This window comes from Trematomus bernacchii, unplaced genomic scaffold (assembly GCF_902827165.1).
Source record: "Trematomus bernacchii unplaced genomic scaffold, fTreBer1.1, whole genome shotgun sequence".
Classification (NCBI taxonomy): domain Eukaryota; kingdom Metazoa; phylum Chordata; class Actinopteri; order Perciformes; family Nototheniidae; genus Trematomus; species Trematomus bernacchii.
In genome coordinates, this window is record NW_022988050.1 from 6,176,470 (window position 1) to 6,196,620 (window position 20,151).

Consider the following 20,151-nt stretch of genomic DNA (forward strand, 5'->3'; position numbering starts at 1 on the left):
AATGGGGTCATCTTGAGGGCCAAAACAACCTGGAACTCATTACCCAGAGCGCCCAGTGGGACCCCTCCGCACCGCCACTCCCCCATTTACAGTTCTCATGATGTCATACTGCAGCGAGCCGACACTCTCTCCTACATAACGGCACAGAGTCCTGATCAGACTGCCGGAGATAAGCATGATGAAGGATTCTTCAGGTCATAAAAGGTCTGGACTTAAAAACTGAACCTGGCTTTTCACGCAGACAACGGAAACTCAACTACTTTGAAATCTATTAGACTCCATCTTAAAAATGTGAAGGTAGCTGATGAATGATAGCTTTTTGCTTACTTGTTCTGGAGATTTACAATGCAAAACATGACACCAGTTGCTACTTCTGTCTACTTTGCACTGTATTAACTAGTCTTAAAGTTTACCACACACACACAAGACCCCGGTTCAGGGCCTTTTTGCACACCTTAAGTTGTTTTGTTCTTTCTTTAATACACTTTTTCTCAAGTTATTACATTGCAGATAAGTTTCAAAAACGTTCTGCGTGCTGAACTTTGACACACATTCCGCTTAATGAACTTGAATCCTGTTGCTGTAACACTGATCAGACAAAACATTGATTTGCTTACAGCCACAAAACACTATGAGTGAAAATATGTTTGCTCTTTCAAAGAACAGCAAGAACTCGTAGTAAACAGATTACTTACTGTAGCACAGAAACAGGCGGATATTTTGAAGAAAAACACCAAGCTCCAATCCCTCTTAGTCAGTGTACACTTATAAAAGTGAGAAAGGAGACTTGAGCAAAAGAGAGTAAGAGAGTGAGAGAGAGAGAGAGAGAGAGAGAGGGAGAGAGAGAGAGGAGAGAGAGAGAGAGAGAGAGAGAGAGAGAGAGAGAGAGAGAGAGAGAGAGGAGAGAGAGGAGAGAGGAGAGAGAGAGAGAGAGAGAGATCTACATCAGTAGAGGAAGTCAAAGAGGAGAGATAGAGAGACAGGGTTACTAAAGCTTTAGGCAAGGTAGAATAAGAGTTTTCAGACTTCTTAATGGCCAATTTGTAATTAAAACAAATTCAAGGCGAAATGTTTTCTAGGTCTGAATGACGTGATTTGATATTTTGAGACTTTAAATTGCAACATCAAACAATTCATTAAATCCTTTCTTCCGATGTTTTAACTTTAAGACCTTTAAAAGTTTGTTAAACTTTATATACATTTTCAAGCTACTCCAGGCCCTCATTTAAGATTAATCCAATGCCTTTCAGATTTTTTAAAGATCAGCAGGAGACAGGGGGGAAGAAGGAAAGGAAAGAAAAAGAAGATAGCTACGGTAAAGAACACAAAGACTCAGCGATGGGTGCCTAACGCAGAGGGTACCCCCATATTAGGTTATGAGCCAACTGGCCCGTTACAACCCAGCAGGAACATGGGAGATTTTATCAGTGAGCACACTCTTAACACACAAAGATGGAGCAGCCTCAAGATCTCAATCGATCCTTCTAGGAGCATGTCCAATGTGTAAACCACGTCTCAGATGAGGCCTCTGTGTTTTGATGAGTAGCTATTACACAGACCCTGGAAATCAAACCCTTGAAGCCCCTTTTTAAAGCCTCGTCAAAGTAATGAAGAAGGTATTTTCTTTATCAAGGGATACTACTCTATTCTTTAACCAATACAGTCAGAGACAAATTGTGGTTTCTGGTTGAAGTGAGGAAATGGTGCTAAACCTTTCCCCATGTGACCTAATTCAACTTTTCCATAGCCTTCTTCTAAGTATTTTAACAATGAAATAATAATGTCAATACAATCTGAACAATGCAGAGTAAAAGCAATCACTAATTCAAGTATAATCTCCTACATTTTTATGTATAATGTAAATGCAAAAAAAGTTTATCCAATTTTTGGTCAACTTTTAAGTAGCATGGTTTGCTTCATTTAAAAATGACTAAATGTTAAACAGCCTACGTATTGCTTTATTTCCCAGTTACACATTATTGAAAAGTACACACTACTGACTGTATAATTTGGTTGAAAGCTAAAAAAAAAAACTATAAGTGGACCAAGAGTTGCAATTGTTTCATCAAATTGCTATTTTAAAGATCAAGTATAAAGTTTGGAGCTCAACTGTGAAGCGAGAGTAGCGAAATGAGATGTTCACAAAGTGCTCTGGATTAGATCAGCACAACAACCTAAATCAACAAATCCATTACTGTGAGTACTGAGCAAACTCCACCCAGAGTTGAAAAAACATGATATGGCTGAAAGCTACAGAAAAAGTAGACCTTAGGTTGTTTTCGTCTAAACTTTGTCACAATGTGTATCATTTTCATTTGCTGAATTTAACTTGATAATATAACACTTATTGCAGTGAAACCTGTCGTATTATTCCTTCTATATATATGTGATACTACTATATTGCTACTATGCTTCCCTGTAAGTTAATTGCAGGTTAAAAAACTAAAACATGGCGATTGTTGAGTAAAAAAAGGACCGTCCATGTTGCCCCCTGATTAAGTCTCACTGGAACAAAATCATTTTTACAGTGTCATAATGGCTAAACATGCCACGTTCCTGCTTGGCTTTTCAAAGGGACAGGTGACGCTGGGGGCCATTAAACCAAGAGAGATTGATGTGTGGCCACTTGATCTTTGTTATTAACTTTGCTCTGGTGAGCGTTTCTATGCCAACGTCTAATTAAAGACCAGTGTTGCAGCTTTTCTGTTTAATTAAGCTAGATCACCAAATGGTAGCTCGAGCACTTGCAGTTTATTGCAGCAAACTCTATATTATCTGTTTGTATGAAGTCAACATGCTCTCTGTTGACACGGGTAACTATTGAAACAATTAAGAAGTATTCACTATAATCATATAAGACATTTTCACAGGAAAGGATTCGTCTTTTTCTTTGTTGAAATCAAAGACCTAGGTAATTCCTTCTCTAATCTGTGATAGTGGTCATACCTAACACACATATTATCGCAGCAGTCAGAGGTCTAAATGAATACAGTCTATTGAGTCTGCTTAATCAAGAGGAAAAATGAATCTGTTTCATGCCCAGCTGACATCAAAGTGGTGTTCAGAACAAAGCCAACAGCTGGCCGGCCCTCGGTCATCGCTCTGCATTTCTTTGATCAATACTCCGCTAATGAGACTGGCCTCCTGCGCCAGTAATGAGAGGTCAGATTCATGTATTATACTACACTTATTACATCAATTGCCTTCAGAGTGAACAAATACAATCAACACCAATATTTGCAAGGATAATTTGTGAAAACAGCAAATGACCTGCTATTATCAAAGTGTGCTGCCCTCTAGTGGTCAGGCATAAACTGAGCACCAATGATTAAAAAGTAAAAGACAATGAATATGTCAAGTAAAATTAAGGCAAATCGAAATATGGACTATTATTCATCTTTGAGGATGGAATTTAGATTAATGCATGTTTCCCCTTAAACTTAAAAAAGACAATTTATCGCTTTTTACTTCCAAATCAAGAGCTAAAAAGGGCGAGGAAAATAACTAGAGCTCAGGTAATGATTATTGTAATTACCATTCATAGAGTTGAAATAATATCATATCAAATAAATGTCCATTTTAAAGGTGGGGTAGGTAAGTTTGAGAAACCGGCTCGAGATCGCTAGAATTTGAAAATACACAACCGGAGAAAATCTGCCACTTCCTTATAGAGCCCCTCCTCCAACACACACGAACGCGCACATGACCAATGAGGGCACGAGATAAGTTTGTGCCCCGATGGAAGGCTGACAGGCAGGTAGGCCATCCAGTTATTTTAGCCGGGCCGGCTAAAATGATTGGTCGTGCTTTTTACAGTACTACGGCTTCCACAGATGACATTTTTTAATGGATTTTTTGTCAAAGCACTTAAGATATTCATTGCTATCGGGATGTTAAGAGCATTCCATGGAATATAACAAAAAGTGTATCTTGAGCCGGTTTCTCAAACTTACCTACCCTACCTTTAAATGTATTTTATCATCCAAAATCTATATATAGAAACTATTTCAATATTGACAATATATTTGTTTATCAAAACTGTCCAATGTACATGTAAGGTTTCTCTTTGTCTTAACTGCTGATCAATGGATTTTCTTGTCAGACAAAACAAACCACTTTTAGATGTTATCTTGAGCGTAAAGGAAGTTTGTCAGACTTGACAACTTTAGTTGGCTCATTTTGGAAGACAATATCCCAAAGATATTTTATAAATAAAAACATAAAGTGTAGGAATGCTAATCTTTTTATAACGATAACTGGAACACAAAAAGCTAAAGCATCAGAATGATGACTCGTCGTCAGACATACGATAACACAATTCCCTTGAACACAAGCGCACACACACACCACAAGCATGCAACATAAGCAAGAACAGTGTTCATGCCAAGAATTTGTGATTTCTCATCAAACAAAAATCATGACTCAAACCTCAGCAGTCATAGGTGTTCACATACCAAAAATATTTAGCAATCCAAGTTCATCTGCAGCATGAAGTATTCTCTTCTCCACTAGATGGCAGCAAAGGATCACTCTTTGTCTGCCACTGCATATACCCATTTCAATAAGCTCTGCAGGAGAACATGCACATTATTGTTTGCATGTTGATAGAAATTCACTGTTCCTTTTCAATGACCAGATTTACATCATTGACGTTGAAATAAAATCTTCAAAACGCTTATTCAAAACTACTCGAATGACAAAAACAGCAGATTTGAATTGACCTATTACTGTATCCTGTAAAATTAAGTATTTCTTTTTGATCACTCAACTCAAAAAGGGGAGGTGACAGGCTATTTTATTATTTGAGCGCAACAATAATAGCATAAATCATTACTGTCTCATGCTCTTAATTTAATAATTAGTGGGTCCATTTCTGGTCCATTTCCATCCAAATGTCATTTTTCTTAATCCCACTAGGAGGGTTTATCATTGTTATCTGTGACACTCCATGGGAGGAGTGCACACAGTGTGACACATGTAGCATCCATGTAGTCAGGGTGCTGTGAGTGCCATGTCACATGAGGGGGATGAGACTGGGAGAGGTCAAAAGAACAAGAGTTAGTCACCATGACAGGAAGTTCAAATGCTTGTTTACATTTATCGTATTTTCTGCAAGTCATGTTGTGTATACTTAAGAAAAATTCACATCATAATGCATATCAGAGATTATTAACAAAAAGGGAGAACAGGCCACAGTATGTAATAGTAATCTAAAAAATAAAAGAATATAAAAAGTTTTATATATATATATGTGTGTGTAAAGTGCATTGACCTCACAGGGTCAAAATTCTCCACTGTTTGTGTGTCCTGACCCAAAGTTTAACAACCTCGCCTCTGGATCTCTGTAGGGACAAGTTCCCAGTTTGTGGAGCTGCGCAATTTCCCCACAATATAGCAGAGATGCGAGAGGCACACACACACACACACACACACACACACACACACACACACACACACACACACACACACACACACACACACACACACACACACACACACACACACACACACACACACACACACACACACACACACACACACACACACACACACACACACACACACACACACACACACACACACACACACACACACACACACACACACACACACACACACACACACACACACACACACACACACACACACACACACACACACACACACACACACACACACGTGGAATGTGTTTCAATAGGTAGCAGCAGCCACATGAGCTCCTGTGCAGCGGATTCAAGAAAACAAATAAACAGCGATGGAGCTGGGAATTAAACACACCAGGTTTAATGAGCAGAGAGGACACTTTGTTCAATTTACTGTCACCGTGAAAAACAGTTCTCATTAAAAAGAAATGCTAGATATTTACTGTCCTGCCCGTTTTCTATTTAAGCAGACATCTTACTAAACAGCATTTCAACAGACAAACACACACACACACACACTAATCTCAGGCAGGCTAAGCCGCAACACCCAGCTGGGTGAGAAAGTGGCCTGCTCGGCACATTGCTTTGTAGTGGCACAACACACAGAGAGAGAACATTAGAGTGACAGACAAGGTTAAATGAGTGTGACATGCATGCATGGAGAGTGTGTGTGTGTGTGTGTGTGTGTGTGTGTGTGTGTGTGTGTGTGTGTGTGTGTGTGTGTGTGTGTGTGTGTGTGTGTGTGTGTGTGTGTGTGTGAATATGATTATATATCAGAACTTCAATTGCACATCTTAATCCTTTAATTTCCCTTGCTGAATATTTTTGAGTAGTTTGCTTTATTTATCGAACTAGTATCATATTTGGTTTTGAGCTGAATGCCTACCTGAATGATTAGGTTAAAATAAAAACTATATTCAATGGTGGTAACATTCTGGGTCAATACTGATGTTAAAAACATCAATTCGCCGAATGCTAAGGGTTTCTGTTTTGTATTCCCCTCCTGGCCAGGGAAAACAAAAGACATCATTTTTAAAATAAAAGGTATTTGAATCTGGTATTCTCCTGTAGTACAACAATTTAAAGTTGCAATTTGATTTAGAGTGTGACAGAACTATAAACACAAATACATGCCTTGCTGATTACTCAAACACAAAGCGATTGCAGGTGTCCTGAACTACTCTGGCAAGCTTCATTGTTGTTCAACTCCAATTCACCTTTCAAAAATGTACAAGCCATGCTCAGCCAATTTTCACAGCCCAGCTTTATCCAGATGATTTTACTTTTATCTTTTTAATCCAAACTGTTTTTTAGTGCATAACAGTGTGCACACAGCAAGCAGCTGGTTAAAAGCCTCCTAAATGAGAGTGGTGTGATAACACTTATTACAGTATGTGTGGGGTCTCGTATAATCCTATAATTCAAAGGAAGCTGTGTTCCCAGGCTTACAGGGACCTCCAGCTGATTAAAGCCGTTTGTTGATTTCCGATAACTCTGTGATTGTGAATGCAATTTCATTCACTTCAACCCTTCAAGTGGCCCTAACCTAATCAGTGGAGCATGGTTCAACACTGTTTGTGTGTTCACATTAATTACCATCTCACATTGTAGGCCTCTCAGACGCTTTGAAATGAGATGTAACAAAATTAGTTTGTGGCCCACGCATGCAGTATATGTTTTTATTGTGTGCAAATATACACTTAATGAAACAGTTGCTTCGACTGTCTGATGGCCATAACAAAGAAATGACCCAGTATATTTACTGAAGCAATAAACTGGAAAGCCAATCAACAAAATGGCACATCATGATAACAAAGCAAGGAATGAACGCCTTAAAACCGGATATTTGCTGGACATCTTATCTGAGAACGCTACCTTTGAAACGAGCAGTAATTGGTAACCTAGATGTAAATGTGTTTGCATGAGTTATTACCTGAGCTCATAAACCACCAGTCTTAAAACATATTTCCATTTTACAGCCCTAGATATTTAACCAGCGAAGGACTGGAGGGAAAATAGCATTAAAGAATGCAAACAAGAATTGGTTTAACAACATTTCCTCCATGTCCCAGGCTGCATCTAATTGTTTGGGAAGGCCAAGTTAATATTTGCTGAACAGAAATAACCTAGAACCAAATCCAGACACCATCGATGATCCCTGCAGTGAAGCTACTGGGTTAGGCTACGGCCATTATTCTGAAATGATGTAATGTTTTCAATCTTTGTTTCTCGTTCGGTTCATTCATATACAGTATGGAGAAATGATCACAGACCAGGTTTAGGAATTAACCAAATGTTTTATTACGCTATAAAGAAGGCTGAAATGTAGCAAACTTTAACATTTCAGTAGCCATTATTCCCCTTTAATCGACTGAAATGACTGATAGACAATGCATTCTGAGATATAATAGAATACACAATATATAACACAACAACGTTTTTAATAGAAAGAGAGCCAAAGGTTATTCCTGCTACTTGAAACTAAAATAAATATACATATTCTGTCTGTTTATATCACCAATAGCAAGAGCTGGGTGTGTGTGTATGCGTGTTCTCTCTATTCCTTTATCAATTCACCCTGACAGGAAATTACGTATAAAGTCAGGTTTGTTGTTTTTGGGAATCAAACCTAACAGACATTATTTTTGGCTACCTGTTCTTTTAAATGGAGCTCTACCTACTGGAAGAAAAACAGGCTAAATACATAGAAGTCCCCATCATAAAGAGGAAATGGCAGATATAGATATTTGAAGACCTCCCAATGCCATCAACAGCTAAATGTTGAAAAAATGAAAGTGGTCTTACTAATACTGCTTCAAAAATGAAAGCATTAAATGTAATTTATGTGACAAACTGGCACACCTCCACAGGACATAAGGCTATAAAACTCTCCCAGTTGAATCAACAGTGCCAACAATCTACAACCGCTTTAAAAAATATCCCCAAGACACAGCCGGTGTATATCACAATCTCATGAGACAAGTCAACTACAACCCCCACGGAGCATTTCAGGAAGAGATATTTTTATTTACTTTCCCATCACAAATATTCCTGGATTTGATCTGGAAACATTCTGACTTTAAGTCCATTACACGACAAGACACAGTGAGGGAACCAGGAAAGCAAAGAACGACTCAAGAAGGAAGAATGTGTTCCCGTCCCCAGAGACAACTTGCATCCTGGGTAAACGATATATTTACAAGCATCCATCTCTCAGCCCTACAACCACTCAGCCCAAACTGCTATAGTCGTCCAAGCCTCTGTGTGTGAGTGTGAGTGTGAGTGTGAGTGTGAGTGTGAGAGAGTGTGTGTGTGTGTGTGTGTGTGTGTGTGTGTGTGTGTGTGTGTGTGTGTGTGTGTGTGTGTGTGTGTGTGTGTGTGTGTGTGTGTGTGTGTGTGTGTGTGTGTGTGTGTGTGTGTGTGTGTGTGTGTGTGTGTGTGTGTGTGTGTGTGTGTGTGTGTGTGTGTGTGTGTGTGTGTGCAAGGTCACTTACCAGTTAGCTTGACACCACTTTGGTTTAAATGAAAGGACACAGCAGGGCTTTAATTGGTACGCTCCACACAAGGCAAACACTAACATGCTTCTGGCTTTGATCACATCACAAGGTGTGTGTGTGTGAGGGAGCATTAAACCTGCACAAAGTCATCGTACACTTCCCTATTTTGTGTTTGACTTCCCTGCCACTTAGTGTTACGACAGTTAAAAAAAGTACACAGAGGGAATTAGCAGTTCGATTTTATTAAGAACGCTCACTATTTATTTTGCCTTTTTACTGGGAAACTCTCGTGAAAGAATGCATAGAAGGCTTTGTTGTGTTATTTTCCATCATGTTCATTTTCCATTATGAAAACCTATATAAAACATAAGTCATGGCTTGTCTTGATCTAAACCTCCTTTTGGTTTCCATTCTCTCACTCTTCCTATTTTCTTTTAAAATCGTCCGCGCCAGATTCCCCCTTCACTTGGTAGATTTTCTTATTTTTCCACTGTTAAAATCTCATTTTCTCCCTTTTTCTCTCCAAGTGTGTTACCCTTCCCTCTCTCCCTCTCTTGCTGCTTCTCTGCTCCAATCCCTCCTTCATATAATCCTGTGTTCTTTGGCTCGCTTCATTAGTTGTAGCAATAAACACACAGGGCAACAGGATACCTACAGAAAACTCCTCAACCTGATTACTGCAGAGTCAGGCTAACATACCACATATAGGTGTGTAGCATAAGGTGTGTTTGTGTGTGTAAAAGAAAGACGGAGCAGAGAAAGAAAAGAGACAGGGGTTTGTTTTCTGCACATATCCTACCAATTTACAATGTTTGTGTGTTGAATACTGCATACATATTATCCCAACCTATTTATTATCGCGTGAGCAGAGGGTTTTGGATGAAAAGAAACACACTATGTTAAAGAATGTTAACTCAAATGTCGTATACTTTCATTTTCCAATTGTACTTCTCCCTCTGCTGCATGCCATCTAATAAAATGTACAGAAAATAGAAGGAATGTGTTTCTTTATGCCTGCACGATACACATTTGTTTGTCACAGGCATTCCTACTTTATCATACATTTTACGATCTTGATGACAGCTCGGCTACAACTCTCCTTATTCACTGCCCTCAGTGTTCTCAGAGTTTTCTCTGGTGACCCCTAACAGGAGTAGCTCAGATGGTGTTTTGACAAGGGAAGTGCTGGCAACTCCCCCATTTTCAATAGGCTCATTATTAAAGCAGCTCTGCCTGGACTTAACTTGGCCCGTATTTCTACGACCACAAAGGACTCATAAAAACACTTTGGCGGAGTCAGAAATTACACTGGATGCATGAGCATGAGTGTGAGTGTGTGTTTGTATGGCTTGAGTGTACAAGCCCCCGTCCGCACACCAGAAACTTTAGACAATGCTCGGCTCTGTTGTGGCTATGCATGAACCCATAAAAAACACAATTGCATATCCATGCATTTATGCACCCACATGCATACACATGTCAGAAAACCATCATACAAAAGTGGAACATTATGCACAGTCAAGTGCCAGCGTAAAAACTAAATGTTTCTGTTGGAGTGGAATTTAAACTACCGCAATGCGGCAATGGTTACACAAAAGTTCAAAATAAATTAAATAGGCTACTTGGCATAACAATATAATACATTTTGCGCTTATGTGATTCTGTTTCGAATGCATCAAGGCAGGGTTCAGTCTCGTGTTTTTTAGAGTGCTTACAGGAAGAGGAGGGAGAAGATAACCAAAAAACAACAGGAGAGTTTCCTGTGTGACGCTGCTGATTCCAAGTCTTTATAGAATATCATGATGTTTGCACCTCTCAGGTTGAAAAGCCTGACTCAAGACAAATAAGAAATAGCTGTATTTTCTTTGAATTGTGGCTGCCAAGGTGAAGCTGAACAGCTCCTGCGAGAGGTTTTCATGTTTGTAACAATCATAATAGAGCAATGACCTGGGTCTCCTCTCCGTCTCACTCGCTCTCTTTTCCTCCCTCACTCTGTCTTGCCTTCTCTCCAATTTCCAAGGCCATAACTTTAATGCAGATGCCAACTCTGCTCAGTCCATTTAAACACACTCACACACACAGAAGGCTCAGTCATTCAGCCTGTCAGTAATATAGGGAGCAGAACTAACAGAGAATAAATCATTTTTCCGCAGCAGGGGCCTTCTCCGAACAAAGAGCCTGTGTGTATGCATTTTTTCAGGATGTGTGTGTTGGTCTATTAACATATCCCTTGAACAAATGATTCATCCCTCATGCATAACAGGCATAACGTTTCAACCCAAATAGTGAAAAGAGAAAGCCAACAACAATCATCTTTCATTGGAGAAGGAATCAATCTTGTCATAAATACTCTGTGCCACTACAGAGAAGTACTGCACTTTACTTGTGGCAGAGAAAAGAGAGCTTGAACAGCAAACCACATTTTAAAACCCAAAGCCTTATCATCAGTGGAAAATTCACATCATTTAAAGCACTTAAAGAAAAAGCACATTATAGCTGGAGGAGAAACAGTCATGATTGAATGACTCCCACTCCAACATATTTCCTAAACTCTTAAAAAGGCAACCTTAATAACCCTTGGATTAGGGTGATTGTGGAAAACCATGTTTAATTGTGCTGATAAACACACGCATCATTTATATATATTGTTTTGCAACAGTATTGTTTCTCGTTTTTAATGGAGCGAGTTAACAGTAGCCTGGGTGTGAAATATAAACCACCCAGTGCCTGAACTTCACTGCATTGATGTCCTTAATCTACCTTTGTGAACACTTTTACAGCTTGTTTAGAGTCCTTGAAATATGGAATGCTTCTATAGAGTGGTGTAGTGATGACTTATTGTTGTACAGTGAACAGCAAGTTAGCATTTCAGGGGCTCCATCGACAAAAACAATGGGAATTTCCCTTTGCATTTTGGAATATTGCAAAACAAATAAGCACTGTGGCAAACTGATACTTACAATTTTTGTACAGCAATATCATTCTCACATATTAAAACCACTTTTATAGTAGTACATCACATTATGGTCGCATGAGTTCCCGTCACCACCGCAACTTAAAGGCAGACCCGTGTTATGCGCCATTACGTTTAGTAGTCTTATTTAGTCACTTGTTAGCAACCTTCTTTTTTAAAGATATTCACCAATGGGGTATTTACTGACATATTTTGGGCTTGTATTAATCACAGAATGAGAATTAGTGAGCCAACGGCCATCTCCTGCATCCAATGCTGGCGCCAACGTATTGACCTCTGTCTTTCCTTGGAGTCCTGCCAGTGGAGGCCAAGTGTGGTTCCTGCAGCTTGGGTAACGCTGGAGCCCTCATTCCCGCCCGAGCAAGTGCAATGGAGAGGACACTTCATCGCGGCGTCGTAAAGGCGCTGGGGAAACAACACGGCAGAGCAACAGTCTACGGGTTATAAGCTCCAGTCAGATTGGCGTAAGACGGAGCGCCACGGGTCCTCTGCGTCGGTGGGAGGGGTCATCGTGCCCCAATGGTCATCTACTGCCCGCCTCAAGCCAGGCAGCCCCTGGTCGGTTCTGACCTGCCACGTCTATTGCTTCGATGGGGTGGTCGCAGCAAGCATGGACGTTAAAATCTCACCTACCAATCAAAGAAAAACTCTAAACCGTAATAAAGAGCGGAATTCAAATTTTAATTTAAATGTACATCTCCGGCTGGGAAGCTGGAATGTTTGTACCATGTGTCCGAGATTCACTGCGGATCCAGACTGCAACGTACAAAGACAAGGCGCAACACGCAAAACAGCACTGATCGACCGGGAGCTGGCCAAGCTTGCAGTCGACGTCGCCACGCTACAGGAAACCAGACTAGCCAAGTCTGGTTCTATCAAAGAGCAAAAAACTACACTTTCTTCTGGATGGGAAAAGCCAAAGATGAACACCGCACACACGGCGTAGGCTTTGCAGTGTCCAACAAGCTGGTGCAAGAGTTTGACACTCCTGTCGGTGTGTCAGACAGGATCATTTCCCTGACGCTCTAGCAATCTGCCAGCCCAATACATCTGATATGTGCCTACCAGAGTTCCCGTTAGAATATTTTTTTGCCGGTCAACATGTCCGTTAAAGTTTAAATCTTCCGGACAAAATGAGAAAAGTGCCGGTCAAAGGTCTTCTTATTTATTGAGCTTTTAAACAAATTGATATGATTTGATATTAAACAAACTAATTCTAGTAGATTAACTACATTATGCAAAAGTGTACAGTAACTTATAACACGGGAATAATAAACGGAGCGCTCTCTCTCCCTCTCCTGACAGCCCGTCAGTATCATGCAGCTCGCGGATCCAGTAATGATTGACCCGACAGTAAAACTAAACATATCTATAACTAGTTTAGGTAGTTTGAGAGGTAATTAAAATAGCTACGTGATATTCTAACCTGAAGTGTGTGTTTTGCTCTGCTCACCGCTGCAGATGATCATGCAGAGCTGGGTGTCGACTCGTCAGCAGCAGCTGATCTCTCTCTCCCGTCAGATTAGACTTCACTCGCGTTTATGTCCATATCGATCAGATCTAGCTAGTTCTAGCTAATGATATGACTACCTGCTTATTAAAAGACACCTAAACAATAAGCGTTGCTATGCAACCGGGTGAGGCCGCAAAGTATAGCGCAGCATTATGCATTTGTTTACATGCCCACCGGAACCCCGAGGCATTACCAACAGATCAACGCACAATCAACCCATACAGGACACTCTTTCTCCACATTAAATGTTAGACATTAGAATTGACTATTCTTGTCTGTCACATACTATTCTTGTCTGTCACATAAGTGGCGCAACTGATGCGGTATTGTGCTAAAGGGAAATTATTTTGACCAGAGAGATTTAGATTTGCCGGTCTTCAGCATATTTTACCGGTCATAGTCCGGTAATTACCGGCTAACGGGAACTCTGGTGCCTACGCCCCCACACTGCCGAGTGAAGCTGCGGTCAAGGACCAGTTCTACGACAGCCTGGCAGGCGTCTTGCTTATTCACGGACGACGCAGCTCTGGTGTCTCACAGCGCAGCTGGTCTACATCGCATGATGGACAGATTCAGTGCAGCATGCTCTGAATTTGCACTGATCATCAACATCAAAAAGACAGTTGTTATGCACCAAGCAGGAAGCGCAGCGTCACCGGTAATGGTGAACGAGCATGTGCTGGAGACCGTTGACCAGTTCACATATCTTGGTTCAACAATCAGCAGTGACCTGTCGTTAGTTAAGGAGATCCAGACTGGTATCGGCAAAGCCGCAACGTCTTTCAGTCGTTTGCGCTCAAGAGCCTGTAGCAACAAATACCTCACCGAGCGCACTAAGACACGTATCTACCAATGTTGCGTGGTCAGCGTCCTGCTGTATGGTTCCGAGGCGTGGTCAACTTACGCGCGGCACGAAAGAGAGCTAAATGCTTTCCACATGCGGTGCCTGCGCAACATTCTCGGGATCACATGGCGGGACAAGGTCACGAACGAGGCGGTGCTGGCGCGCACGGGCAGCAAGTCAATGTTCCAAACACTGAAGGTCAGGAGGCTTCGGTGGCTCGGTCACCTTCGCAGAATGCCAGATGGCCGCCTGCCAAAGGACATCTTATACAGCGAGCTGAGCGATGGTTCCAGAGGCAGAGGACGACCACTGCTGCGCTTCAAGGATGTCGTAAAGCGTGACATAAAGGCCCTGGACATTGCGACGGACAACAGGGAGAGGCTGGCGGAGGACCGGACGAAGTGGCGCCAGCAGCTGCGCGAAGGTGGTGACAGACTTGACAAAGACTGGATTCGTGGACTTGATCAAAAACGTGGACATACTGTATCTCTCTGATTGCACTGTACAATCTCTTGTATATTTTCTTGCCAATATATATATATTAATCACAGACCTTATGTCAGGCCTCTAACCAAAAAACTCATTAATCACTGACTTTGAGACTTAAGGGAACCCAGAAGATGCGAAAACTAATTCCTGGGTTCAGGACTCATTCCTGCCTCACTCTATTATACATCTGTATTAAAAACATCTTACAAAATGTGTTTTTCATTTTCTTACCTGTTGTAGCTTAACTCCAACAAAACGTAGTATCTCCCTGCAGACTCTGAACTCTTCTTCCATACCACGAGTTAAGATTGGCCACAAATCCTTCTTGCTGGGTTTCCATATCCGGTGAGTAAAAACCACGTCCCAGACCTCCTCTGAGATGCGTCCTGATGGAAGCGTCCTGACGATGGCTCTGGTTCCAGTACACACTGACTTGGTCACCTTATGGAAAGAATAGTTTTATGTTGTATTATTAGTATATGGACAGTAAAGTATTTCAAAATGCCTCAAACCTTTGTCAAGGGGGAGACAAGGTATCAAGTCTATAGAAAAAAGAATGTTGTGTGTAAATACCTTTATATTATTCTTGCAGAAGCGCCTCACTAGGAGAGTGGAACGCTCTTTACGGTTCCTGATAAACTCCGAGTTATCCAAAAGACCCTCTTCATCCTCCTCCTCCTCCTCCTCCTCACTGCTGCTGCTGCTGCCCCCGCTGCAGTCTCTGGTCACTCCTGAGGGTGACCTCTCGTCGTTCCTCAAGGTCGTCCTCTTAGTTTCTAGAGATGCTCGTCTTAGAAATAGTTTCTCCAGGGAGTATTTGTCCACCCTGGGCTTTCTGTTGAGCCTCTCTAGACTGGAGTAGCCATCTTTGAGCCGGTGCTGGTGGGTATGTCCATTCTGATGATGCTGCCAGTGTTTGGGGAGGGGGGAATTACAAGGTGAGGACGCTAAAGAGCTGGGTTCACTGGAGGGAGTGCACCGGGTTGAGAGGTAGGGTGACATCTGGAAGCAGAAACATGGTAAATTAATTGATATTTTTTTAGTTAAGCTAAATTAGCATTAGCTTGAATGGTCTATCTAATGAGGTAAATCATTAAATTAACACATTTACATTGTGATAAGTCAAAACATTTAAAAATCTCTGCGAAACATTGCGATCACAAAGCAGGACATGCGATGTTTGTCAAAATAACTAAGCCTTTTTTATGCTTGATAGAAAAGCAAAACCAGCACGATTCTCAAAGTGCACTAGATTTCAGTATTAAAAACTTTAAAATGCATCCTTAAAAATGTAGATTACTCGGGTATTGTGCGATCATTTTGTTGATGAGTGGGAGTGATAATGTCTGTAATATGTTGATAATGTTTGCACAATATGAAAATCGATAGCATCAAGAATTGTATGTCCTTTTGGTGTCCAAGGAGGGCATGAATGATTAACCCTGATGTACAACAGGTGCAGTTATGTAAGCATCTCCATGTATGTCCTATTTATGTTATGTCTGTGAAAAAATAAAAAGTAAAAGAATTAATTAAAATGTAGATTATTATATATATATTCCCAAAAATTGGGCAATGTAAAACGTTTTGCAATATTGTACAGTCCAAGCAAATATGACACATAACAGTCTTATTGCAGCAGCTAAGTGTATACATACAATTTGCAGTTTACCAGGACTAGCGGCTGCCTTCATTATTACCTTGTTGAATGCCAGCATAGACACCGGCAGGCTGCTGCGGCGGACGTGTCTCCGGTGGTGCTGCGAGGGGCTGTGGCAGAGGCGAGGGCTCTGAACGGGGCTGGAGCTGGGGTTAGGACTGGATCTGGGGCTGTGGCAACAATAGATGTTTTGGACCTGTGTGGAGGCTAGACAGGGGGCAGGAGCCCGTTCTGCCAGTTCTGTTCCTGCCGCATCCACACCCTCTCCAGAGGTGTCCAGCTGGCACGGAGATCCCTCTGAACTGTTCCCAGGTATCGGAGGAACCGTGTTAGTTACTCCTTCAATTCTCTTGCCAGCTGACGGCTGGAGTTTTGAGCTGTAGTCCAGACAGTCGTATTCCTTGTCCAAAATTGGCCCTTTCTCACTGTCACACGACAACTTCCGATAAAAGAGGAGGGAAGGGCTGCTTCGCTGTTTTGAATTCCACGATTGGTCAGAGTATCGCCATACTTCCTGACTGTCATGTCTGGTTTCTCTGTTCGGTCTGCTGCCAGAGGATGGAGGTGAAGCACGCTGAGCCAGGACTACAGACCCAAGCTGGGCTTGATTTTCTTCGGTAGCCATCGCGTCTCCCTGCAGAGTCCTACCTTATTCTTTGTTTTGCTGCAGCTCTGGAAATAAGTAACACGTTGCTGTTAATTGCAGTTGAGCAAGAGGAATCTAACATTATAGCATTAACAATCACAACCAATACATTTCTCTCAGACTTTCTTAATTGAAACATTTGGGAAGCAACGTCTTACATCTCAATTAGTGGGTCTTTACAGCAGCAAGAGGAAATTACATTTGTAGAGGAAATTTAATTTGCAGACTTCAAAACCCATACATTGTGAAAGATGGCACGTTTATAACTCAAAGGGTCTAGATGACTAATGATAGTGAGTTTTCCCTGAATGGAGAGTTGGCTCACTATTCAAAAATGTCAACAGTGTTTAATCTCGGGGGCATTAACCAGTTAAGCCCCATGCCCCCGGTACCGGGCTCAAAAGTTGTGTTCAATGGCATTAAAACAATAAAAACGCTGCTGAAGGTTAATCCATAGGTTAATCCAATGTGTCTGTCACTTTGAAATGATTACTGATAATCCATCATTACATTTTTATGTCAATAACGGAGATTTCATATTAGCTGCTACCAGCTTCCGGTTTTGGGCATTCTGGCTACGCATCACTCATTCACCAATGGGTAATGTTTAGATGGATTTTAAGAACTTCCCCTCGATTCTATTGGCTCTAACGGTTCAAAAGAGGTGTCAATCATCGAAAATCGACCGAGGGGGGCCAGACATATGGAAAATGCACCCAAATGACCCCAGAAGTGGGTTTTCTTTTCTAAATCTCTCTAAAAAGGTCAAATGTCACTTATTTTTGCATCAATCTTGATACAGGGATACTATGTTCAATCTGAATTGACTTTAAAATAAAAAAATTCTATATTGATTCTGACTTTTCTACATCCAACTCACAGGTTTATCATTGCTTTGAGAAAAAAGATTATTCATTTACCCCTTTTAGAAGTGAAGTTATAGTCAATTGTTCTGGGAATGTCATTTTCGAAACAGAGGCTCGGGGCTTAACTGGTTAAAGCACATTTCTCTGCTGCGGCTTCACAAAATGATTGATTACATATTACCACTATCTTCTAGTTCTGTCCCAAATACTTACTAAGCTAATGAGAGATATCCACTTCAGGTCATGCTACTCAACAAGCTTCTTCTGCTTCTGTTCTTTTACGATTTAAGTGTGTTATCATGGTCAAAGGCCTGCTGGCTGTGGCATGATAACTTCAGCTCGCATTGATTTCCTGAGTGACTAAGACCCTGTCCGTACAGAGTTTGCTTTGTGTGTGTTTTCGGTAGAAACAGAAGCTTGGGCAGCTGTACAAACCGGCAGATAGAGAACCCTCGGAGGTAACCCTGGGGGATCGAGGATTTTCCTTGATAGCGCGGTTCACAGTCGCAGCTCACGGGGCCATGTGTGTGCCTTTGTGCACTAGACCTGGTTGGTTCTGTATCTCTGACATAGTTATCCACTTGTAGGCCCTGAGAGAAAAAAAGACAGACGGAAAAAGATAGAGCACGGGTAAATCAATATTCACAAATGATTTCCATTGTATGATAAATTCACACTAAATGTTTGAACTCTCTTTCAAGACAGAGAAAAAAGGTTCAAGACTGAGTACAAGAGGAAACACGAAAAAAAGAAAAAAACACACGATTTTGTTTTACCACTTTTAGAAGATCACATTTTTTTTCTCATTTATCTTCTTTCATCACATCAGCTTTCTTATCTATAACTATTCAACAGAATCACCGCACAGAGTGTGAGCCATTGTGACGGAAACAACTGAAATAACAAAAACTACCATCTATTTGGGGCAATAAGAACAAAAGTATAAACAGTACATTCAGCCCCATTTCCTGAGATGAAATATGATTTGGAGGAGGTGTTATGTGCTTGGTACTCCCTACAATGAGTTTGTCTGGACTATGACCTCTCAGAGGTTACATTTAATTATGAAGTAGTGTTGTGTTTTGGAGAAATAGCCCAATATCCCACATTAACCTATCATCACAGATTTACATTTTCTGGATAATAGGAAGAACCTTTATTTGATTGATGCAATCCATCAGATATATCAAAATGACAGCTCTCCATGATGTGATAGATAATGTGATGTCAAGATTAAATTACTTCAAAACAGGTCGAACCCGGTGGCTGACAATAATAATTAAGAATATTGAACCTTTGTCATAGACTAATATTTGACCGGGAAATGTTGTGGCATGTCACTCCCCATCCTCTCTCTCTCCCATTGCTTCCTGTTATCTCTCTACCATCTACTGTCAATAACTGCATAAAATGTTATTAGTGGTGTATACACCAATATGTTTTGAGTTTGCAATTCTACAAAACAAGTACAAACTTTATACAATTAAACATTTATACTGCCCTAAACGTCCCTCCTCCTTCAACGCCATCAACACTTGTTGTCAAGGTCTTTGACTACAATTCTCACAAACTGATGTTTATTTTGGTATTGTCCAGAAGTATTGGAAATACAAGACTCTTGGAAAAGAGAAAAAGGAATGATGCCTATGAAACTGAGCAGCCCGTTTGTAGTAGCTGGTTAATCAAACTGAGTCTTTTAGCCAATATCTAAGAAGAGGAAAATGAATCTATTGAACGTATACACATCTGAACTGGGTAGAGATTAATTGTTCTGCTTGCATGAAATACATCCATAATTGACACACTCACAAAACCACCCACAACATGCATGCATACTAATTGTGTGGTTCTGTGTGTATATAAACCGTGGCCAGGGATGTATAAATCCAAAAAAACTAGTGCCTGAAACCTCATAATTAGAGCGACCACAGCCCACAAAAATAGTGGGCCATCGTAGGAATGCAGGGCCGACCCAGAGAGGACGGACCAGCTACAATTATGTGAGGGAGAGAAAGACAAATACAAACTCATTGATCCCTGGTAAATCATGCAGTCAAAGTACTCTTGTGCTCCACCCCCACACATATTTTAAGGTGTCTGTGTTGAATGTCTGCTGCCTCTCTTCAAGGTTCAGTGCTACATTCACACAGACAGAACCTCACCCAAAGGGATGAAACAGACAAGTGCTCCATTCATGAGCTCACAGTCACATTACAACATACCACTTCCTCTGAAGCTC

General features: G+C 41.0%; 1 protein-coding gene across 2 annotated transcripts in view; it reads right to left on the reverse strand.

Moving 5' to 3' along the window:
- Positions 1-20,151, reverse strand: part of plce1 (phospholipase C, epsilon 1) — an 82,177-nt gene that overhangs the window by 53,294 nt on the left and 8,732 nt on the right. For both annotated transcript variants that reach the window (XM_034119360.1, XM_034119359.1), the window contains exons 2-5: positions 18,348-18,502; positions 16,441-17,072; positions 15,314-15,742; positions 14,972-15,181 (exon numbers count right to left, since the gene is read on the reverse strand). In XM_034119360.1, coding sequence (XP_033975251.1) covers positions 14,972-15,181; positions 15,314-15,742; positions 16,441-17,025 — 1,224 coding nt within the window. In that variant the 5' untranslated portion in view covers positions 17,026-17,072; positions 18,348-18,502. The remainder of the gene's footprint in view (positions 1-14,971; positions 15,182-15,313; positions 15,743-16,440; positions 17,073-18,347; positions 18,503-20,151) is intronic.